This window comes from Tachyglossus aculeatus, chromosome X1 (assembly GCF_015852505.1).
Source record: "Tachyglossus aculeatus isolate mTacAcu1 chromosome X1, mTacAcu1.pri, whole genome shotgun sequence".
Taxonomy (NCBI): Eukaryota; Metazoa; Chordata; class Mammalia; order Monotremata; family Tachyglossidae; genus Tachyglossus; species Tachyglossus aculeatus.
In genome coordinates this window covers 38,914,717-38,939,194 of record NC_052101.1, presented here as the reverse complement: position 1 = coordinate 38,939,194, position 24,478 = coordinate 38,914,717, and the positions used below count along the sequence as shown (strand labels likewise).

General features: G+C 49.7%; 1 protein-coding gene across 1 annotated transcript in view; it reads right to left on the bottom strand.

The window, feature by feature from the left end:
- The window catches only part of SH3PXD2B (SH3 and PX domains 2B), an 85,993-nt gene extending 63,943 nt beyond the window's left edge, over nt 1-22,050 (bottom strand). The window contains exon 1 of the mRNA XM_038740007.1: nt 21,933-22,050. Coding sequence (XP_038595935.1) covers nt 21,933-22,004 — 72 coding nt within the window. The 5' untranslated portion in view covers nt 22,005-22,050. The remainder of the gene's footprint in view (nt 1-21,932) is intronic.
- Between the last annotated feature and the right edge of the window lie 2,428 nt (nt 22,051-24,478).

The following is a 24,478-nucleotide window of genomic DNA, read 5'->3' as shown; positions in this document are numbered from 1 at the left end:
CAAAGGGCAATGCACCTCAGCACACAATGGAAATAATTCAAACCCTGGAGTTTCCTCCCTTCTTTCTTCCTCTCCTTACTTCCTCCCCCTTCAAATCTACCCAAGACACAATCTCCTCAGCTTCAAAGTCCTCCTGAAATCCAGGAAACATTCCCCATTTGAACTTCCCCAATCCAAGTCTGGTCATTCCAACATTCACCTTAGCACCTGTGTCCATAATTGATCTATTCACATTCACTTATTGATTCCCCGTATCCATCTTTCCATATTCTTGCTCTTCCAGATATAGCTTTAACTTTTAGGGAAGCAGTGTGGACTAGTGGAAAAAACACGGGCCTGGGAGTAAGAGGACCCGGGTTCTAATCCCAGCTCCCCCATTTACCTGCTGTGTGACCTTAGTCAAGTCACTTAACTTCTCTGTGCCTCAGTTCCCTTTTTGGCAAAATGGGGATTCAATACCTGTGCTCCCTCCTACTTAGACTGTACGCCCCATGTAGGATCTGATTATCTTGTTTCTACCCCAGAGCTTAGTACAGTGCATAGCACATAGCAAGAACTTAATTAGTACTACAATTATTATTATTACTTTTCTCTCTCTTTCCACTAACTGTAAATAATTAGTGTCTGTGCGGCTTCCTTGGTCCTTCTACCTCCACTGTACTGTTCCATGTGCTTAATGTGGTGTGCTAAATACTGTCGACACTATTAGTGATTGATAGATGAACTAGGGATGGGTGGGGCAGAAGGACAGCAGGTCAGTACCTGTGGGCAAAATCACCCAAAGTATCCTGGGAATTTGGTCTTTTTTACTATTATTATTTTTTTTTAAGAAAACATCACCAGAAAACTGAGACCCAGGAGCCAACCTTATCCACAGACGTCCATCCAGGAGGTTGGTAAGTTTAGTATTACTACATTCATTCAATCATATTTATTGAGCACTTAGTGTGTGCAGAGCACTACTAAGTGCTGGAGAGAGTACAATACAACAATAAGCAGACACACCCCAGCCCACAGCCAGCTTGCAGTCTAGCACATAGTAAGTGTTCAATAAATACCATAGATTGATTAATTGAATACCAAAAGAGCTCAAACACAGCAGCCTCAGATGGTCTTTGATAGCTTCCAAAATGTTGACTTCTTAAGCATATGAACAGCCTGACCCTCCCACCTCCACCCCTGCTAATCTGCCTCGACAGTGAACTCCAAGAAAACTCCACGAGTTGTTAAAAGAAAATCAAGTGAACTCACCCGAGAGCCACCAGCTCAGGGCTCTGAAAGGGTGAAGCATCTGCCCATGGCCCACATGGTGAGACACTGAGATCATGGAGCTCTGGATGGGAATTTGGCTGTTGAGCTCAGTTCTGGGGGCCCAGGAAGGGGCATAAATTGAATTCTGAAATCTGAGGATAAACCACCGCCCAAATAAATCAGCGCTGGGGGTTCCAAGACGTTTCATTGAAATCTGGTTCCCCGAGGGTCGCGTTTGTCTGGGAAAGTTGACGGAAGCTTGGGAACCCGCCTAATCCACGTAGCTGTTGGCCTCTCCCCCACCCCGGGGGTACAGTAACCCCCCAACTGAGGACCCCTGGCTTCTCCAGTATGGAGAAAAATGTGGGTCTGGTGTTGTGACAGCCTTTTTCCAGGCAATGTAGCTGGGAAGGTCTGGCTCAACTGCATCCCACCCACAGGGCATCTTGGTGCTGAACCAGACTCTTAAGGCCCAATGGAAAGAACACAAGCCTAGGAGTCAAGAGACCTGGGTTCTAATTCCACCTCTGCCACTTACCTACTGTCTGACCTTGGGCAAGTCACTAAGTTTCTCTGGGCCTCAGTTTCCTTATTTGCAAAATGGGGATTACATATCCCCATTTAAGCGCTTAGTACAGTGCTCTGCACACAGTAAGTGCTCAATAAATACGATTGAATGAATGAATATCCCCTTAGATTGTGAACCCCATGAGAAAGTAGTGTGGTGTAATGAACAAAGCACGGGCCTGGGAGTTAGAAGGACCTGGGTTCTAATCCCAGCTCTGCAACCTGTCTGCTGTGTGACCTTGGGCAAGTCACTTAGCTTCCTTGCAATTCTCTGTAACTTCTCTGTGGGACATGGACTGTGTCTAACCTATTTAGCTTGTATCTACCCCATTGCTTAGTACAGTGCCTGGGACATAGTAGGCGCTTAACAAATACCATCAAAAAAAACCCAAAGAAGAACTGTGTCTGATCTTATTGTGTTGAATCTATCCCAACACTTAGCATGGTCCTTGACGTAAAGTAAACTCTTAAATACCACAGTTAAAATTACTCTAGGGATTTGGGTGAGTAGAAGACAGAGGGAAAGAGGATAAGCAAATTCCTTTTGTGCTTTCCCTAATAGTTGTGATTAGTAATAATAATAGTATGGTTAACTGCTTACTATAAGCCAAGCACCCTACTAAACACTTGGGTAGATACAAGTCTGCTTTGTCACCATTACTATAACCCTTGGGACATCTCACTCCAGGGCACGGAATGTCTCCCAAGGACAGGTGGGCACCCCATATTTGGTGGGAGTGATTTACGTGGTCCTGGATCTATCCAGGGCTGGGGTTCGGCCCCACCAGAGCCACTCTAATAATAATAATAATGACATTTATTAAGCACTTACTATGTGCAAAGCACTGTTCCAAGCACTGGGGAGGTTACAAGGTGATCAGGTTGTCCCACGGGGGGCTCACAGCCTTAATCCCCATTTTACAGATGAGGTAACTGAGGCACAGAGAAGTGACTTGGCCAAAGTCACACAGCTGACAATTGGTGGAGCCGGAATTTGAACCCTTGACCTCTGATTCCAAAGCCCGGGCTCTCTCTAGGAGTGGTCAGCCCAGGGGTTGACTGAGGCCTAGGGTGCAGTGCTGAGGTTTCACAGCACAGTTGGACACCTTATTCTGCAGCCTGGGCGCTGGCCCAAGCCCACCCCTAAGGGTCCCGGCCCATACAGACCCTTGGGTGCCGCCAGTCACCCAGCAGCCTAGGAGTCCCCTAGCCTTATTTGCCCATGTCCATGGACACCCACAGTCAACTTGGTGGTCCCACAGTCAGAAGCCCTGAAAGCCCCCAGCAGCAGGACTCTTGGACCAGGTTCTCCCCCCGCCCCAGCTCTGCTCCCTGCCATGGCACTTGGCACCAGGATGCTCTACAAGTGCTCAAAGTTGGGCCAAAGTGAACCGCCCGCCAGCCCCTTGATAATAATAATCATGTATTTGTTAAGCACTCACTATGTGCCAAGCACTGAACTAGGCTCTGGGGCTGATTCAACAAAATCAGATCAGACCCGATCCCTGTCCCACATTCAATCGTATTTATTGAGCTCTTACTGTGTGCAGAGAACTGTACTGAGCATGTGGGGCTCGCAGTCTAAGGGGGAGGGAAAACAAGTACTGAATCCCCATTTTATAGGTGAGGAAACCAGCACAGATAAGTTAAATCCCAGCTCTGCCAGTTGTCAGCTGTGTGACTTTGGGCTAGTCCCTTAACTTCTCTGTGCCTCAGTTACCTCATCTGTAAAATGGGGATTAAGACTGTGAGCCTCCCCCCGTGGGACAACCTGATCACCTTGTAACCTCCCTAGCACTTAGAGCAGTGCTTTGCACATAGTAAGCGCTTAATAAATGCCATCATTTATTTATTTATTTATTTTTTAAATATGTCTTAGGTCACAAAGAAGGCAAGGGCTGGGCCAACCTCTTTCCACCGCTTCTCATCTGGGACTGTCCCTGCCGGGCCCCGGCGATCCCAGTCAGCCCCGGGACGGAAAACCAGACTCCCGCTCCTCAAACACTTCACTCATTCTCGAAGTACCGGGAGAAACAGGCTCCAGTAAAGGATAATGAAGGGAAAATTCATGGAAACAAACTCTAGAGCCAAAGGGAGGGGATTGGACACAAAGAGAATTCCTCTTGGCCAAGAACTACTCCAGCCTCCTGCCCGCCTGCTGGGCCCAGACCACACCAGGCTCCACTCCCAGCAAGAGCAGTGACGGGCCTGGAGTAGCTACAGGATTTGGGGACCGAGTCGGGAAACCCCTGCTCCCCCAGCCCCCCTCATCTTTTCAGAGTGCGCTCCTGGGCCAGGAGATAAACATCTGGAGCCCACGCAAGGGGCAGTGGGTCAAGGCTGACGTCCATGAGACGGTTTGAAACCACGGAACCGGTGAGTGGGTGGAAGCCATCTTCCTCACTCCCTTCCCAGCCTCCACCTTTCACCTAGTCAGTCTCTCTCTGCCACACATCCCCACCCTTCCTTTCCCTCCTTCCCTAGGTGGGACAAAAACATCTGAAATGTGAAAACCCAAAGATTTCTTTAAATTTCCCTTAGGGACTTCCTCTTGCTCAAGGCAGAAATGATGTGGCTTAAGGTGCCAGGCTAAGGGTGTGCCAGCTGCCAACTGGCATGGGGCTGAAATGGGCCTCGTGCCCTGGGTGTGGGGCTCAGAGGCAGGGGATAAACTCTCAACAGATACATCCCCAAAGGGTTTCCCAGTGCTCACAAATGTGCACTCTCTCTCTCTCTCTCTCAATTCAAAAGGCAGAGGGGAGGAGATAGGACTCCCAGGAAACTCCAGATTTGCTGGGGGTTAAATACCTTCCAGGACCATGCAGACACCCCACCCAACCCCTGGACCACAAAACCCTTTCAGGATACTCCTGAATCTTAGAACGAGCCTGCCCAGAAGGTGGAATGCTCCACCTCCAAAGCTGGGGGAGACCCTCCCTCATAATAATAATAATTATGGTATTTGTTGAGCACTTACCATGTGCCAAGCACTGTTCTAAGCGCTGGGGTAGATACAAGGTAATCAGGTTGTCCCACGTGGGGCTCACAGTCTTGATCCCCATTTTACAGATGAGGTAACTGAGGCACAGAGAAGTTAAGTGGCTTGCCCAAGGTCACTCAGCAGACAAGTGGCAGATCAAGGATTAGAACCCATGCCCTCTGACTTCCAAGCCCATGCTCTTTCCACTAAGCCACGCTGCCTCTCATCACACCCACACCCCTGTAGTGACCCCTGACTAAAGCTCGCCAGAGCTGGGAGGCCCGACAGGGATCAGGAAAACAGCAGGCAAAATCAACCCATCAGTCAGACTTATTGAACACAGTTTGAAGATGTATGTAAGTGCTACTGGGTGGGAGGGAGGATAAAATAGAGAAGCAGCATGGCTCAATGGAAAGACATGGGCTTTGGAGTCAGAGGTCATGGGTTCAAATCCCGGCTCCGCCACTGGGTGGAAGCGAGGATAAAATAGAGTAGCAGCGTGGCTCAATGGAAAGAGCATGGGCTTTGGAGTCAGAGGTCATGGGTTCAAAGCCCGCCTCCGCCACTTGTCAGCTGTGTGACTTTGGGCAAGTCCCTTCACTTCCCTGGCCCTCGGTTACCTCATCTGTAAAATGGGGATTAAGACTGTTGAGCCCCTTTGGGACAACCTGATCACCTTGTAACCTCTCCAGTGCTTGGAACAGTGCTTTGCACTGTGCTTTGCAGATAGTAAGCGCTTAATAAATGCCATTATTATTATTATTACCCAAGCGATGCTTTAGAATGGCTGAAGTGACAGTAGTGGAGGAGGTGAGGGATTAATCAGGGAAGGTCTCTTGGAGATGTGATTTCAGAAGGGCTTTGAAGACGCGGAGAGCAGCGGTCTGCTGGATGTGAAGGGGGAAGGGAGTTCCAGGAAGAAGGGAGGGTGCGAGCAAGCGGTCAGTGGCAAGAGAGAGGCAAGAACAAAGCGCGGTGAGTAAGTTGGTTTAAGAGAAGTGAAGCGTGTCAGCTGGGGTATGGTGAGAGAGACGTGAGAACAAGTGGGCAGGAGAGAGCTTGACTGAGGTCCTTGAAGCCAATGATTGGGAATTTCTGCTTGATAAGAGAGGAATCGACAACCATTAGAAAAGTTTTTGAAGAGAGGAGCAATGTGCACAAAATGATGTTTCAGATAACTGAGGGTCTTGAAGCCAATGATCAGGAATTTCCTCTTGAAAAAAGAGGAATCAACAACCACTGCAAAAGTTTTTGAAAAGTGGAGAAATGCGCACAAAATGATGTTGCACATAAATGATCCTGGCAGCAGTGTGAAGTATGCGCTGGAATGGGGAGAGGCTAGAGGAAGGGAGGTCAGCAAAGAGGCTGATGCAGTAATCTGGCTGGGATATGACAAGCGCTGCGACTCGGGGGATGGCAGTTTGGATGGAGAGGCAGGGGTGCATTCTGGAGATGCTGTAACAAAAGAACTGACAGGATTTGATGACTGAATATGGGAGTTGAAAGAGAGAGACAGAGGGGCCAAGGACAGTGCCACAGTTGCATTATTCAGCTGTTTGTTTCCTCACCAGGATCCCAGCTCCCTGTCCACAGTTTTCTCTGAAGTTCCTGTGGAAGTTTCTAAATTTCTCAGTAGCCCCCAGACAGACGTGTGACTATTAAATCACTTCCAGTGACTTCATTCTCCACACCTCACCGGTCTTTCCCAGACAGCTGCTGGCCCTTTGAGTTGCTTCTCTTCCTTCCCTCACAGACTCCAAACCAAGCATGACTTTGGTGGCCATCGGTTTCCCCTTTCCACTCCCTCCCTTCACCTTCCTCTCTCCCTCCTCCTTTGCCCCTTCCCAGGGGAAGGGGAGGAACCGTGGGTGTTCGCTGCCTGGCCCGGTCTGGCCCAGAGCATTTAAGCCTGGGAGAGTAGTTCCCAGAAGCAGCCAGGCTAAGCCAAAGATTTGGAAATTTGATCTAGAGGGAGAGCTGCACGGAGAACTCCACATGGCCCTTGGCTCCAGTCTCTCTAGCCAGTTTGGAGCATGGAATCTGGGCCCCACATCTGGCCCCAGGGTAGCCAACAGGGACACCTTAAATGGCAAGAAAAGACACAGCAGATGTTCCACTGAACCTGCCTCAAAGCAACCTGAAAAGTGCTTTCTAAGAAAACCAGCAGTTCCCCCATGAAGAGACTTTTGCTATTCCTAATCTGGTCCTCACTGAAAATAGCCACAGAATAGAGAAAGAACCACAAGGTTTCAGGAGAGAGAGAGAGAGAGAGAGAGACAGAGGGAGAGAAAGAGGGAGAGAGAGAGGGAGAGAGAGAGGGAGAGAGAGGGAGAGGGAGAGGGAGAGAGAGGGAGAGAGGGAAAGGAGAGGGAGAGAGGGAAAGGAGAGGGAGAGAGGGAAAGGAGAGGGAGAGAGAGGGTGAGAGAGAGAGAGAGAGAGAGAGAGAGAGAGAGAGAGAGAGAGAGAGATTGATTCGTTTTTTCACCTTCCCAATCCTGTAGGCTGTTCAGTCTCACCTGGAATTCACATTCCCTTTCTAGGAATCACAACTGTGTGCTGTGATCTCCCTGCTGACTCAGCAACAATATCCCTGCCAAAATCACAAGCTGACCCAAGGGGTTCTGGGCCTTCCTGGCCACGTGGTATAATCCGGGCTTTGGAGTCAGAGGTCGTGGGTTCAAATCCCGGCTCCGCCAACTCTCAGCTGTGTGACTTTGGGCAAGTCACTTAACTTCTCTGGGCCTCAGTTACCTCATCTGTAAAATGGGGGCTTGGACTGTGAGCCCCCCGTGGGACAACCTGATCATCTTGTAACCTCCCCAGCGCTTAGAACAGTGCTTTGCACATAGTAAGCACTTAATAAATGCCATTATAATTATTATTATAACGGATACAGCATGGGCCTAGGAGTCAGGAAGCCCTGGGTTCTAATCCCAGCTCTGCCTTGTCTGCTCTTGGGCAAGTCACTTCACTTCTCTGTGCCTCAGTTACCTCATCTGTAAAATGGGGACGAAGATTTTGAGCCCCATGTGGGACATGGACTGTGTCTAACCTGATTAGCTTGTATCTACCCTAGTGCTTAGAACAATGTCTGGCACATAGTAAGCTCTTAACAAATACCATTCAAAAGAAGTGTCGTTACCAGGGAGGACTTCATCATTTTTGTCCGCTGCCACATTGCCTAAGGAGGCCACCCCCTTCGTTGGCTGCACTCTCTTGGCAGATGGACGAGAGCCATTTGTGAGCTATTCAGAGAGCATTGCAAATTGTGGAAAATCTAATCCGGGCCTGACGGGGACTTTCAACAAGTCCTTTAAATCGGGGAAAATTCAGTCTTTCCAACCACACCCTTCCTGGGCCTTTTCTCTATTTGCTGTTGACGCAGGAAGGTCTCGTGAGCTTACTGCCTCCGACCTCTGCAGACAGAACCCACTGGGAGCAAGGAGTGAACCTCCTGGAGCCAGGCCGTGCGTCCTTTATTAGACTCACTGATTCTAACCCTCACAGGATGGGCAAGGGAGGGAACTAGGCACCATGCCTATTACAGCTGAGAGAGGCTCACTGAAGGTGTGGCACTGTGGGAGGAGGCATCCTTCATAGTCCTCCATGGCAACAGAAAGATTTGGGGTGGCAACACTGCTCCGGGGGCACATGGGGAAGTTCCCATGTTTTTCCCCAGCTCTGGGGAGCTGGCACAGCCAATGGGCAGGACTGGCTGAATGCCCAGGTGGTAACAGGTTCCTGCAGAGACGACCAGATGTGTGCCTCAGTTGGTGCCCCAGTTTCCAGGGTATCCTCCACCCTCAGGGAAGCTCCTAGGAAAAAGGAGTGGGCAAGCAAACATATGCAGAGAAGTAGTGTGGGCTAGTGGAAAGAGCACAGTCCTGGGAGTCAGAAGACCTGGATTCTAATCCAGCTGTCTGCTGTTTGACCTTAGTCACCTCACTTCTCTGTGCCTCATTTTCCTCATCTGTAAAATGGGGATTAAGACGGTGAGCCCCAAGTGGGACGGGGACTGTGTCCAAGATGAATATCTTGTATCGAATCCAGAGCTTAGTACAGTGCTTGGCACATACTAAGCACTTAATTACCACAGTTATGCACAAGAAAGACATTGAAGTCATTTCCATTGCCACTGAGAAAAGAACTGTGATTAACCACCACCTTCCTGCCCGCCACTGAGGGCTTCTGCTTCTGGCACGCTCCATACTCACTGAGGGGAAAAAAAAGCTGCCCCCATAAGCTCTCGGACTCCTATACCCCTGCCAGGACTTTTGGCCTATTTTGTCTGTTTGTACTGTGTTTTAATGTCTCATCTCTCCTGATGTGCTTGTCTCCTGACATGTCCTTTCTCCCCATTTGTACTCTTAGACTGTGAGCTTTCTGAGGGACAGAGACCATATCTAATTCCCACATGAGCATTCTCTCCCAACACTTAGCAGTAAGTGCTCAATAAGTACTACTACTACCACCGCTACTACTGACAGTGATACTAGTGATAGTCAAAGGATATGGGTTCTAATCCAGGCTTCACCACTTCTCTGCTGTGTGATCTTGGGCAAGTGACAACTTTTTCGTGCCTCAGTGACCTCATCAGAAAATGGGGGTTAAGACTGTGAGCCCTTTGTAGGACAGGGACTGTGTTCAATCCAATTATCCTGCATTAAACCCAGAGCTTGTGGGGATTGGATTAGGTTGAAGGACTGAGATGGTTCACAGAACGATGGAGATGAATGAACATGAGACCTTGTCCACATGAGGGACGCAGCATGGCCTAGTAGAGAGAGCATTGGCCTGGCAGAAGGTCATGCGTTCTAATCCCTGCTCTGCCATTTGTCTGCTGTGTGACCTAGGGCAAGTCATTTTACCTTTCTATGCCTCAGTTACCTCATCTGTAAAATGGGGATTAAGACTGTGAGCCCTATGCGGGACAGGGGCTTTGTCCAACGTGACTTGCTTGTATCCACCCCAGCGCTTAGTACAGTGCCTGGCATATAGTAATTGCTTAATAAATACCATAATTATCATTATTATTATTATGAGACATGGAGAAGGCGGGGAGACGTTTTCAAATGTCCTTAGTAGATCTGGAACTGAATTGGTGGAAGGGGATGAGGAAAAGGAATGGAGTCCACTGGGGACAACTTTGACATTGGAATTGGAGAAAAGAACCCATGCTCCATCAGATGAAGGCTTCTGGGTAGGGCAGTGGTGTGACAAATGGCACTTAGTGGTTAGGCTGGAAGGGGAACTGCTAGAGGCTGCCGCTGCAGTGATCGAGGGACAAGTTGGTGAGGGACATTAGAGGAAGGGGCAGTTCCAAGAACATTGGGAGAACTTGATGCTGCTCTGGGGGCAAAGGAGGGGAGCAGAAGTTGATGTCCACCTGGCCAGCTAGGAGCATTTGTTGCACACTGTCCTGGAGAGCCTTTAAGGGTGCCAAATTAGGCCACTGGAGAGTCAAGTGCTCCAATTCCAGATGGACAAAGGAATCAAACCAGGAGAAAAGCTAAGTCCGTGGTACCCTAAAACGAAGTCCTCTGCCCCTTCCCCAACTCATGAGATAGAAGGCTTCTCTCCTAAATATCCCAGAGACATCGGTTCTCTTCATTTGACAGACTGGAACTTCGAGATAGTCTAAGAGGGAGGGAGGACAAATATTCAATAGCCATTCTATAGACGAAGAACCTGAGGCACAGAGACCATAAGTGACTTGCCTATGGTCACACAGCAGACAGGTCCTCTGACTCCCAATCAATCATCAATCAATCAATCGATTAAGTGGTATCCCTGTTAGCCCATCTATGGATGCTTTATCAGTTACCAATGTTTCCAAGGATGCTGAAGTCAGGATTTGGAGGGAGTTAAAGAGATTCATTCAATTGTATTTATTGAGCGCTTACTGTGTGCAGAGCACTGGACTAAGCGCTTAGAAAGTACAATTCGGCAACAGATAGAGACAATCCCTACCCAACAACGGGCTCACAGGCTAGAAGGGGGAGACAGACAACAAAACAGGTACACAGGTGTCATCCCCTTAATCCTACAGGTTTTAAGAAGCCAGTTTCTGCTGTTCTCTCTAGGCTGTCTTTCTGAGTGATTCTGACTTTTTTTGGTATGATCATTATACTTGATATTTTACTTAAGATAGTCACTTTAGAAATGGATTCTTTCTGTTTGGGGGCCAAAGTACAAGGTATTTTCATGCTTATCAATAATGCTTATACAAAGACACAAAGAAAGCCTAACTGGTGGACTAGAGCTGTCAATCAAATTGCCTGTTCACTTTGAGAAGCAGCATGGCCTAGTGGAAAGAGCAGGTTCCTGGGAGTCAGAGGATCTGGGTTCTTACGCTCCAGACATCAAGGAGCACAAGATGTGAGATAATAATAATAATAATAATGGCATTTATAAAGTGCTTACTATGTGCAAAGCACTGTTCTAAGATGTGCGGTAGTTGACACAGAACAGCCCAGGCTGCCTACAAGCCAGGCAGACCCTGGGTGGACACTACAGCCCTGAGGGAAACCAAACTCCACAATAAACAAAGGAGTCATGGAGACAGGCTGGATACGCTTCTTTCCTAGAGGCTCTGCTCTTCATCCTCTGAGACCACCGAGAAACAATAGCAGCCATCGATCAATAATAGCTAAATTATCTTCCGACCACACCCTCCACTGTGTTCTCATGAAGAATAGGGACCTTGTCAAAAGGTGAAGAGCCAGGCTTCTTTCAAATTTTGTAGTTCAAGTCAGAAAGAATTATAAACGCTTCTGGAACTGGTGATAAACAAGTAAAACAGGAGGGTCCAGCATGTGTAATTAGATGCCTGCTTCAAGAAGAAAGGGAGAAATGCTGACTTGTCACTCGGCTCTCTTCATTGCCTGCCACAGTCCTCTGGTCAATCTGCTGAAGATCTTTTTTTAAGGTATTTACTAAGCGTTTATTATGTGCCAGACACTGTAGTAAGCACTGGGGTAGATACAAGCTAATCAGGTAGGACACAGTCCCTTTTCCCACATGGGGCTCACAGTCAATCCCCAGTTTACAGATGAGATAACTGGGGCACAAAGGAATTAAGTGACTTGCCCAAAGTCACACAGCAGACAAGTCGGGGATCCAGGATTAGAACCCAGGTCCTTCTGATTCACAGACCCATGTTCTATCCACTAGGCCATGCTGCTAATGAGCTCCTAGTAAAACTGAAGAGAAATTTTAGCTTCACAGTATGGTGGGATGATTCGGATTCTCCACTGCTGGACAAGAAACTGCAGTCACAATCTTCAGTATAACTATTGAGAGGGAATCTCTCCATGATACTGTCAACCAGAAAGCCACAAAGACATTGACTCTGGCCAGGCAAAGTCACCGAGATTGGGTCAATGCAAATGACTCAAGAGATGAAAAAGTCTATTTGCAGTAAAATAATGACAATAATAATAATAATAATAATGGCATTTATTAAGCACTTACTACGTGCAAAGCACTGTTCTAAGCGCTGGGGAGGTTACAAGGTGATCAGGTTGTCCCATGGGGGGCTCACAGTCTTAATCCCCGTTTTCCAGATGAGGTAACTGAGGCACAGAGAAGTTAAGTGACTTGCCCAAAGTCACACAGCCGACAATTGGCGGAGCCAGAATTTGAACTCATGGCCTCTGACTCCAGAGCCTGGGCACTTTCCACTGAGCCACGCTGCCTAACCACCACACCTTGCAGCACCTCAGGCCAAAAAAGGAGCCTTAAAGAAACCTGTACGTGCACTGTGTGAATCAGGTTCAAGAATGTCGGCTACAGGTGGTGGAATTCCCAAGCAGAAGACAACCACGGCTCTGCAAGCCACCACATGATCAAGAACCTTTTCACACCATTAAAGATGATACTTGGCCGAGTACATGATATTACAGCACTTCTGAAAGCTGAAGAGGGCTTCAGCCTCACCACTGACGAGAAAAGAATACTGAAGAAATGGCAACAACCCACTCAGCGACCTAACCCAGCAGAGTACAATGCTTGGCACACAGAGAACACCTAACAAATGCCACAATTATCATGGGTTGATGGTAGACCTAACAAAAACCAAGGCACTGTTTCAGTACGCAGCAGGGAAGCCTTTCACACAACCAGATATCTACTGGCAATTTAAAGTTAAATTAATTCATTCAATTGTATTTATTGAGCGCTTACTGTGTGCAGAGCACTGTACTAAGCGCTTGGGAAGAACAAGTCGGCAACATATAGAGACGGTCCCTACCCAACAACAGGCTCACAATCTAGAATGCAGTCACATGCCATAGTCAATCAAATAATTGATTTTTGCAACCGCAATACAGGAGAATGGGGAATTACACAGAGAATTAAGACCAGCAGTAAGAGACAGGAGAGAAAAGAGGACAAATAAAAGCAGGAAGACGAAGGGCGGGAAAGATGGAGGACAAAGGTATGATGGTATTTTACACTGCATTTCTTACGTCTGTTGCCTTTCCCCTAGTGCTGCACATAACAGACACTCATTAAATTACGTAAACTTCCTCCCCTGCACCTTCTCTTCCTGTTCCAGAGTTCCCAACTCTCCATTAGGAAAGCTCCTGATTTAAGCCTGATTCCCATCTTGGTGTCTCCAGAGAAAAGTTCTGTGGGGAAAGCAGTTATGTGAGTAACAGCAGATATTCCATGACCCAGGCAGCACAATGACCAATGATGCTATGACAGACAGGAAGTAGAAAACAGAATCAGGAAGCTGAGCACATCTTTTGGAAGACTGCCAAAAAGTGCCAACAAAGTGACGAATTTTCTCTACAGCTGTGAAACCTGTTTCCCCCATCTGACTACTTGACTTGAGAAAATATGCAACATCAAATGGCAAGGCAAGATCACAAACAGGGAAGCTGGAATGAAGTCAGACCCCTGACAATCCTACTTTAGCACTCTGATGCTCACCCCAACCCCACAACATATTTGCAAATATCTATTTCCTCTGTCTGTAATTTATTTTAAAGTCTGTTTCCTCTGTAATAATAATGATGATGATGGTATTTGTCAAGTGCTTACTAGGTGCCAAGCACTGTTCTGAGTGCAGAGCTGGGATGAGAATCCAGGTCCTTCTGACTCCCGGGCCTGTGCTCTATTCACTAGGCCATGCTGCTTCTCTGGTGGTAAATATACAGTGACCACCTTCAAGACACATTACACTGAATTTCTTGTTAGTACAAGATAATTTGACATTAACGATAAAGGGCTTATGATTCGTCTTCCCCAAAATAGAACAAGGGTGGAGAAAAACTTTATGGCTGGAAGATCTGGCCCTGGCCTAGCTTGAGCTATTTATGTCTTTCTCCTCCTCCAGGCTGTAAGCTCATTGTGAGCGGGGAATGTGTCTGTTATAGTGTACTCTCCCAAGCGCTTAATACAGTCTTTTGCACACAATAAGCGGTCAATAAAAACGACTGACTGACTGAGCTCTGCTGGGTTGAACACATGCAAGGAATGGAGGAGGGCAGTATGGAGAAGTGAAACAGGCTGGCTTCGAACAGGGAGGGCTGGAAAAATGTGGCAAAAACCTCAAACGACAGGGTAGTGCTGCAGATGGCTTGGCAGCAGCAGTAGGAAATGGACAGTCCTGCCCTGGAATAAGCAGAAAAGGGGGTACTTTCTCAAACAAAGACATCAGATGGACTGAGAGCCTGAGGCAGAATGGAAACCTAAGGCCAGGCCATACATCTGAAAAGCACACAGGGGACTGTTGGTTGTGAGTCAGACTCATTGGCTTCTCCATGCACGCACACATAGATCCTAATTGATTGTGTATCCTAATTGATTACGTGGCTATCTTTAGGCAGGGCTTTAACTGAAGAGAAAATGACTGCAGGCTTCCGGTCCTGTGAGATACAGCACTGTCCCCCTAAACATCTACCCTGAGTTGGCTGAGATGGGTGACAGTTTGGAGCCTAGAATGCGGAACTTACGGCAAAACTAAGTTGCTCCCATCTTCCTCACCTGGAACTGTTAGGAATCCTGATTCCATGGGATGAACCAGTGTTGTGTGTTTATTCCCAATCTCTAAAGACAATCAATCATATGTATTGAGCGCTTACTATGTACAGAGCACTAGATGAAGCGCTTGGGAGATTACAGTACAAATACGTTTCCTGCCTACAAGAGGTTTCAGCCCCTATAAAGCTACAGATGTCAACCTTAGTCTTGGACTCCAAAAGAGCCCCATTAACCTTCAGACCACAGAAAGGCCTCAGAGATTAAAGCAGCCCTGGGCCCTTCACTGCTCCCACTTCTGCCTCTCCACATGGAGAAGCACCCACAGATTTCCAGCAGGAGAGTAAGTCAGTCTATGAAGGAATCGGGGAGAGGCTCCTGAAGAGATCATCATCATCAATCGTATTTATTGAGCGCTTACTATGTGCAGAGCACTGTACTAAGCGCTTGGGAAGTACAAATTGGCAACATATAGAGACAGTCTCTACCCAACAGTGGGCTCACAGTCTAAAAGAGATCTAGAATCTAGCTCACCCAGCAAAAGTGGGGCTCTGCAACAAGGCTTATGGCTCAGATTATGATGAAGAGGTGGTTTGAGAACCTGGCCTGGATTCCTGCAGGCTTTGAATAACAATAATAATGATGGCATTTATTAGGCGCTTACTACGTGCAAAGCACTGTTATAAGCACTGGGGTAGATACAAAGGTGATCAGGTTGTCCCTCGTGGGGCTCACAGTCTTAATCCCTATTTTACAGATGAGGTAACAGGCACAGAGAAGTTAAGTGACTTGCCCAAAGTCACAAAGCTGACAAGCGGCGGAGCCAGGATTTGAACCCATGACCTCTGACTCCAAAGCCTGTGCTCTTTCCTACTGGGCCACACTGCTTCTCTATTCTCTGATAACGGTCTCTGAAGCAAAGACCCTTATTAGAAAAGTACACTAGAACCAGATTGCTTCCTTCTGGGTTTAAACCCTCTCCTCCCCTCCAACTTGGAGCACAGACACCGAATCAGTCAATCAATAATATTTATTAAGCACTCGTGTGCAAAGTGTACCGAGTGGTCTAAGCATTTGAAGGACTACAATTCAACTGAGTTGATAGAAACGATCCCAGCCCACAACAGGCTTAGTCTAGAGGGGGAGAGAGTAGAATAAATAAATTACAGATATATACGTAAGTGCTGAGGCTGAGGGTGGGGTGGATACCAAGGGCCCAAAGGGCACAGAACCAAATACACAGAAGACACAGAAGGGAGAGGGCTACATTGGGGAAGGTCTCTTGAAGGAGATATGACCTTAATAAGGCTTTAAAGGTGGGGAGAGTAATGGTCTGTCATACATGGAGGGGGAAGAAATTCCAGGAGAGAGGAAGGATGTGGGAAAGGGGTCAGTGGGAGACAGAGGAGACTAAGCCCACAGGCTACGTAAGCGCGAGGCCCACTGTCATCATTCATTCATTCATTCAATCCTATTTATTGAGCGCTTACTGTGTGCAGAGCACTGTACCAAGGGTTTGGGAAGTACAAGTCGGCAACATATAGAGACGGTCCCTACCCAACAACGGACTCACGGTCTTCGGCTTTGTCCCCACAACTTTTTGTCCTCTGGAACCCAAAAGGAAGCAGAGGTGGAAGAAAGATTTTGGCTTGGCCTCTTGCCCACTGCTGGCAGAATGCCAAAGCTGCCTTTCTTGCCCTCACTGCACCCCAGGAACAGGCCCGGGAGCCTCCTCTCATCATTTCATCCTCAGAGCCCCCAAAAGAATGAACCATCATCTCAGACGGCCCATGGGACCCACCTGAGGATCAAAGAGGAAGGGGAGGGTCGAAGGGGAGGAGGGAAAGGTGGACAAGGAAGAGGAGGCGCCTGATAAGCAGCAGCCATGGTGCCCATTGTGAAGTCCTAGAGCAGCCCCTCACCCAATCTTACCCAACCCTATGCACCACAATATCACACCTACTGGTTAATATCAGTCAGTCTGTCAATAGTATTTATTGTGCACTTACTGTGTGCAGAGCACTGTACTATGCATCTGGGTTAGCACAATATAACAAACATATTCTCTGCCTAAAATGAGTTTACAGTCCAGAGGGGGAAAGAAAATGCCCAATGGCAACAGCTGGGTAACAGAAAAGACTCTCTAGACTGTAAACTCCCTCTCTAGACTGCAAGTTCATTTAGGTAGGGAATGTGTCTGTTATATTGTCATATTGTACTCTCCCAAGTGTTTAGTAATCAATCAATCAATCGTATTTATTGAGTGCTTACTGTGTGCAGAGCACTGTACTAAGCGCTTGGGAAGTACAAGTCAGCAACATATAGAGACGGTCCCTACCCAACAGTGGACTCACAGTCTAGTAATAATAATAATAATAATAATAGCTTTTGTTAAGCGCTTACTATATGCAAAGCACTGTTCTAAGCGCTGGGGAGGATACAAGGTGATCAGATTGTCCCACGTGGGGCTCACAGTCTTCATCCCCATTTTACAGATGAGGTAACTGAGGCTCAGAGAAGTTAAGTGACTTGCCCAAAGTCACACAGCTGACAATTGGTGGAGCCAGGATTTGAACCCATGACCTCTGACTCCCAAGCCCATGCTCTTTCCATTGAGCCGCACTGCTTAGTGCTCTGCACACAGTAAGCGCTCAATACAGCTGACTGATTGACTCTCCCTCCCCTCTACACTAGAACCTCATTACGGGCAGGGAAAGTGTCTATCAAATCTGTTAGAATGTACTCAGTACAGTGCTCTGCACATAAGTGATCAACCAATCAATCGTATTTATTGAGCGCTTACTGTGTGCAGAGCACTGTACTAAGCGCTTGGGAAGTACAAGTTGGCAACATATAGAGACGGTCCCTCCCCAACAGAGGGCTCACAGTTGACAGTTTAAAGACAACTGATGGATTGACTGAGCCCTGAGAACCTGCAACAGCACGTTTCAGGAAACTCAAATGGAAGGTGCCAAGATACAGGAATTACCAAATCCTCTAATCTGGCACTGTAGGGACTCACATGCATAATGGGTAATCCTGTCCCTATCACACTTCTCCCTCCTCAAACAGGGACCCAATCCAGCCCACAATTTCCTAGAAAGGTCCCCCACCCATATTTAAGTGGTCTTGAAATGATTTTATCTAATCCAGTTCAGATGACTGTTAGAGGGAGGGGAAGCAACGATCTGACCCTCGCAATATTAGGATGTTGCAAGATGCTCGCTCCTCTCCACGTGATCTCCCCCACCCCATCCGGCCACTCTGCCAAAAACTCACAGCCTGTTTTTGACTCCCTAATGGCTGAGGGCAGCACTTGGCAGAATGCTTTTCACGTAGTAGATGCTTCATAAATGCAAGTGCTGGAGTCAGGCTGGAAGCCAACAAACAGCTGTTAGAGGGGAAAATGGCCAAGAGAGTGCCCAAAAGAGCCTTTGGGACCGCTCTCAGACCTAATAATAATAATAATAGCAATAACGTTAATAGTAATAATAGCAATAACAATATTTATAATTATTAATACAATAGATTAATAATATTAATATAATATATTATATTAATAATATCAATATAATATATAGCAATTACTATATGATTAATGTAATAATTAATAATAATGGCATTTATTAAGCACTTACTAAAGCACTGTTCTAAGCACTGGGGAGGTTACAAGGTGATCAGGTTGTCCCACGGGGGGCTCACAGTCTTAATCCCCATTTTACAGATGAGGGGACTGAGGCCCAGAGAAGTGAAGTGACTTACCCAAAGTCACACAGCTGACAATTGGCGGAGCGGGGATTTGAGCCCATGACCACGGACTCCAAAGCCCGGGCTCTTTCCACTGAGCCACGCTGCTTCTCTAAGAACCATGAAGGGTTCCTAAACCCCAGGTAGGTTCCTTGCTGGCCACAAAATGCCAACCCTCAAGGCTCCGATGAATCCAGATTCCCCAAGCCATGAAAGGGTCCGAAGTGACACCTCACCAGCCTTGCGGGAGAGGAAACTCCTCCGGAATTTATTTTGAGCAGTTTGTCGTGGAGAGTGAGGAGGCACCAAGCTTGCCACTCCGTCTGCCTCTTCACCTCATTTGCGTGGCTCAGTGGAAAGAGCCCGGGCTTGGGAGTCAGGGGTCATGGGTTCGAAATCCGGCTCCACCACTTGTCGGGAAAGTCACTTCACTGGGCCTCAGTTCCCTCATCTGTAAAGTGGGGATGAAGACTGTGAGCCACCCGTGGGACAACTTGATGACCTTGTTATTCCCTCCCAGCGCTTAGAACAGTGCTTGGCACATAGTAAGCGCTTAACAAATGCCATTATTATTGTTTGCTGTTTTAAAGGGGTAGCAGGCTTACCCCTTAAAACCCATAAACACTGCTACTGGATGTCCTTTGTCTGCAGAGTGATTTACCGAGCACTCAGAAATATCTAATAGAAGCAAGAGTCAGGGTCACAAGAGTCCCTGCCCCTGAGGGTTTAGTCTAATGGAGAAATGCAAGCAACATTAAAAAAAGGCATAAAACACATACTCACATAAGTGTTAAAGTAGCTGATGGGTGGACAGGATCAAGAAAGTAGAAACTAATTAAGGAGGAGGGGGCTTTTAGGAGGGTTTTGACTGCGGAGAGAGAAGCCCCCCCCCCGCCCCCCAGTCATCCTGCACCTCCTTATTATTATTACTATTATTATAATATGATAACAATAATTGTAGTGTTGGATAAGCTCTCACTATGTGCCAAGCACTGGGCTAAAGAAATCCAGTCAGGCACAGTCCTTTGTCACCTTTATACCACACGGGTCTCACAGTTTAAATGGGAATGGTGGAGATAACCGGTATAATAATGATGGTATTTGTTAAGCGCTTACTATGTGCAAAGCACTGTTTTAAGTGCTTGGGGGATACAATAGTAATAATAATAATAATAATAACGACGGCATTTATTAAGCACTTACTATGTGCAAAGCACTGTACTAAGCGCTGGGGAGGTTACAAGGTGATCAGGTTGTCCCACTTGGGGCTCACAGTCTTAATCCCCATTTTACAGATGAGGGAACTGAGGCCCAGAGAAGTGAAGTGGCTTGCCCAAGGTCACACAGCTGACAAGTACCTTATTCCCATTTTTACAGATGAGAAACCAAAGCCTCACTTCTCCATGCCTCAATTCCCTCATCTGTAAAATGGGGATTAAGACTGTGAGCCCCACATGGGACAACCCGATTTACCCTGCACCTACTCCAGCGCTTAGGACAGTGCTTGACACCTAGTAAACACTTAAATACCATTATTATTATTATTATTATTATTATCATTATCATTATTATTACTACTACTACTCGGAGGCCGCCCCAGGAATCCCAACTCCTGGAGATGAGGCCCCAGGGGGCCCCATTGGCTCCGGCCTTGGAGGAAGGCTCAGAAAATAGTGCAGGGGTCCGGGAGGCCCCAGTGAGCCCCCCCGCCCAAGCCCCCCCAGCTCACCAGTGCCACATTACCAGTCGCCCTCCCCCCCCAAACCTGGATCGGAACCCCCAACTGTACCCCCCGGCACGGCCCCCTTATTCCCATCCTGCCCCCTCCTTCCCCCGCCTGGACCCTTTCTACCCCCCTGCGCCTCCCAACCCGGCCCCCTTTCTACCGCTCCTGCGGCCCCGGCCTGACCCCCTTAGTCCCCTCCTGCGCCCCCCGACCCTGACCCCCTTATTCCCCTCCGGAGCCCCCCGGCCTGGACCCCTTTAGACCTGGCTTGCGTCTCCAGTCCTGCGGCCCCTGGCCCACACGCCCCCCGATCCGGGCCCCTTTAGACCGCTCCTGCACACCCCACTCCTGCGCCCCCCCCCCCCCCAGCCCGGACCCCTCTATAACGCTCCTACGCCCCCCAGCCCGGACCCCTCTATAACGCTCCTGTGCCCCCCCACCCCCAGCCCGGACCCCTTTACACCGCTCCTGCACCCCCCAACCCGGGCCCCTCTATAACGCCCCTGCGCCCCCCAACCCGGCCCCCTCTGTAACGCCCCTGCGCCCCCCAATCCGGACCCCTCTGTAACGCCCCTGCGCCCCCCAACCCGGCCCCCTCTGTAACGCCCCTGCGCCCCCCCAACCCGGCCCCCTCTATGACGCCCCTGCGCCCCCCAACCCAGCCCCCTCTGTAACGCCCCTGCGCCCCCAACCCAGGCCCCTTTATAACGCCCTTGCGCCCCCCCAGCCCGGACCCCTTTATAACGCTCCTGCGGCCCCCCCCCCCCCCAGCCCGGACCCCTTTATAACGCTCCTGCGCCCTCCCCAACCCGACCCCTTTATAACGCCCCTGCGCCCCCCAGCCCGAACCCCCTTATAACGCTCCCGCGCCCCCAACCCGGGCCCCTTTACACCGCTCCCGCGCTCCCCATCCTGGCCCCTTTTATTCCGGTCCTGCGCCCCCCGCCCTGGACCCCCCTTTCTACCGGTCCCGCTCCCCCCAACCCGGGTCCCTGACCCCCTTTATCCCGGTGCTGCGCCCCCCTTATTCCCCTCCTGCGCCCCCCAGCCCGGCCCCCTCTATACCAGGCCTGCGCGCCCCCCTCCCTCCGCCGCCCCCCGGCCCCGTTTCTCCGGCTCCTGCGCCGGCCGGCCCAGGCAACCTTTTTACCCGTCTTGCGCCCCCCAACCCGGGCCCCTTTACACCGCTCCTGCGCCCCCCAACCGGCCCCCTTTACGCCGCTCCTGCGCCCCCCGGCCTGGACCCCTTTATCCCCCTCCTGCGCCCCCCAACCCGGCTCCCTTTCTCCCGCTCCTGCGCCCCCCGGCCTGGACCCCCTTTTCATCCCGCTCCTGCGCCCCCCGGCCTGGACCCCCCTTCGTACCGCTCCTGCGCCCCCCGGCCTGGACCCCCCTTCCTACCGCTCCTGCGCCCCCCGGCCTGGACCCCCCTTCCTACCGCTCCTGCGCCCCCCGGCCTGGACCCCCTTTCTCCCGCTCCTGCGCCCCCCGGCCTGGACCCTTTTAGCCCCCTCCTGCGCCCCCCGGCCTGGACCCCCCTTTGTACCGCTCCTGCGCCCCCCGGCCTGGACCCTTTCACCCCCCCTCCTGCGCCCCCCAACCCGGCCCCCCTTTATACCACCCCCCGGCGCCCCCCGTGCCCCTCCCCCCGGTGCCCCCCGTGCCCAGCCTTACATAGTGTTTGTTGGGCACTCTCCGCTTCTGCACATCGAGGACCTTCACCTGGGCGATGGTGCGGCGGGACATGGCTCCGGCCCCGCACGGCCCGGCCTCCTCCGCATCCACACCCACACACAACACAACACCACAACACAACACAACACAACACCCCCCCACACACACCCCCGCAACGGGGCGAGGCCCTTGGGATGCCCGGCCGCAGCGATGCCCCCCTCCACCCCCTGTCTCTCTCTCTCTGTCTGTCTGTCTGTCTGTCTGCCTGCCCGCCTGTCCGTCCCCGGGCCCAGGCCTGGTCCGAGCGGAGCAGGCGTCTCCCCCAGTCCCCAGGCTGCGGCCGGAGGAGGCCGCCCCCAGGCCCCAGGACCCGCCCCCACCCCCACCCCCGGGCAACTCCCCCTTAAAGGGGCCGGTGTCGGCCCCAGCCCCCAGCTCCCCCCACCCGTCCTTCATTCAATCGTATTTATTGAGCGCTTACCTGTGTGCGGACCACTGTGCTAGGCGTTCGGGGCCACCTATAGAGCCGGTCCCTCTCCCCAACAGCGGGCCGTCGTCTGCCGCTACCGCGGACGGCCCCAAAAACACGGATTTTACAGCCGAGGAAGCCAAAATGGGCTTCGGAAGGCCAAATGACTCGATTTAGTTAAGCGTGTTTTGGGCACCTCATCAGGAGGACTGATTCTCTGCGGAGTCAAGCGCTTAGTCCAGCGTTCTGCACACAGTAAGCGTTCAATAAATACGATTGAATGAATGAGTGAATAATAATAATAATAAAGGCATTTATTAAGCGTTTACTATGTGCAAAGTACTGTTCTAAGCGCTGGGGAGGTGATCAGGTTGTCCCACGGGAGGCTCACAATCTTAATCCCCATTTTACAGATGAGGGAACTGAGGCACAGAGAAGCGACTTGCCCAAAGTCACACACCTGACAATTGGCAGAGTTGGGGTTTGAACCCATGACCTGACTCCAAAACCCGTGCTCTTTCCACTGAGCCACGCTGCTTCCCCATCATAATAATAGTGATGATGGTATTTGTTAAGCGCTTACTACGTGCCAAGCACTGCTCGAAGCTCTGAGATAGATACACGGTCATCAGCGTGGCTCAGTGGAAACATGGGCTTGGGAGTCAGAGGTCGTGGGTTCTAATCCCGGCTCCACCACTTGTCAGCTGTGTGTGACTTTGGGCAAGTCACTTCACTTCTCTGTGCCTCAGTGACCTCATCTGTAAAATGGGGATGAAGACTGTGAGCCCCACTTGGGACAATCTGATTACCTTGTCTCTACCTAAGTGCTTAGAACAGTGCTTGGCATATAATAATAATAATAATTTTGGTATTTGTTAAGCACTTGCTATGTGCAAAGCACTGTTCTAGGTGCTGGGGAGGATACACGGTGATCAGATTGTCCCATATGGGGCTCACAGTCTCAATCTCCATTTTACAGTTGAGGTAATTGAATCCCAGAGAAGTGAAGTGACTTGCCCAAAGTCACACAGCTGACAAGAGGCGGAGCGGGGATTTGAACCCGTGACCTCTGACTCCAAAGCCCGGGCTCTTTCCACTGAGCCACGCTGCGCTTAACAAATACCATCATTATTATTATCAGGTTGTCCCACGTGGGGCTCACAGTCTCAATCCCCATTTTACAGATGAGGTCACTGAGGCCCAGAGAAGTGAAGTGACCTGCCCAAAGTCACACAGCTGACAAGAGGCGGAGCGGGGATTTGAACCCGTGACCTCTGACTCCAAAGCCCATGCTCTTTCCACTGAGCCATGCTGCGCTTAACAAATACCATCATTATTATTATCAGGTTGTCCCATGTGGGGCTCACAGTCTCAATCCCCATTTTACAGATGAGGTCACTAAGGCCCAGAGAGGTGAAGTGACTTGCCCAAAGTCACACAGCCGACAAGTGGCAGAACCGGGGTTAGAACCCGCAGCCTCTGACACCAGAGCCCAGGCTCTTTCCACTAAGACATGCTTTAGATTAGCATGTTTTGGCAACATCATCAGGAAGACTGATTCTCTGGAGAATAATACTCATGATAATAATATTTGTTAAGTGCTTACTACGTGCCAAGCAATGTTCTAAACTCTGGGATAGATACAAGGTTATCAGGTTGTCCCATGTGGGGCTTATAGTCTTAATCCCCATTTTACAGATGAGGTCACTGAGACCCAGAGAAGTGAAGTGAGTTGCCCAAGGTCACACAGCTGATGAGTGGCGGAGCCGGGATTAGAACCCATGACCTCTGACTCCCAAGCCTGGACTCTTTCCACTGAGCCATGCTGGGAGAATAGAAGCAGCATGGCCCAGTGGACAGAGGACCGGCCTGGGGGTCCCAGCTCCGCCGCTTGCCTGCTGGGTGACCTTGGCCTAGTCACTTCACTTCTCTAGGCCTCAGTTTCCTCATCTGTAAAATGGAGATTGAGACTGAGCCCCGTGATTGTCTCTCTCTGTTGCTGAATCGTACTTTCCAAGTACTTAGTACAGTGCTCTGCACAAAGTAAGCGCTCAATAAATACAACTGAACAAATGAA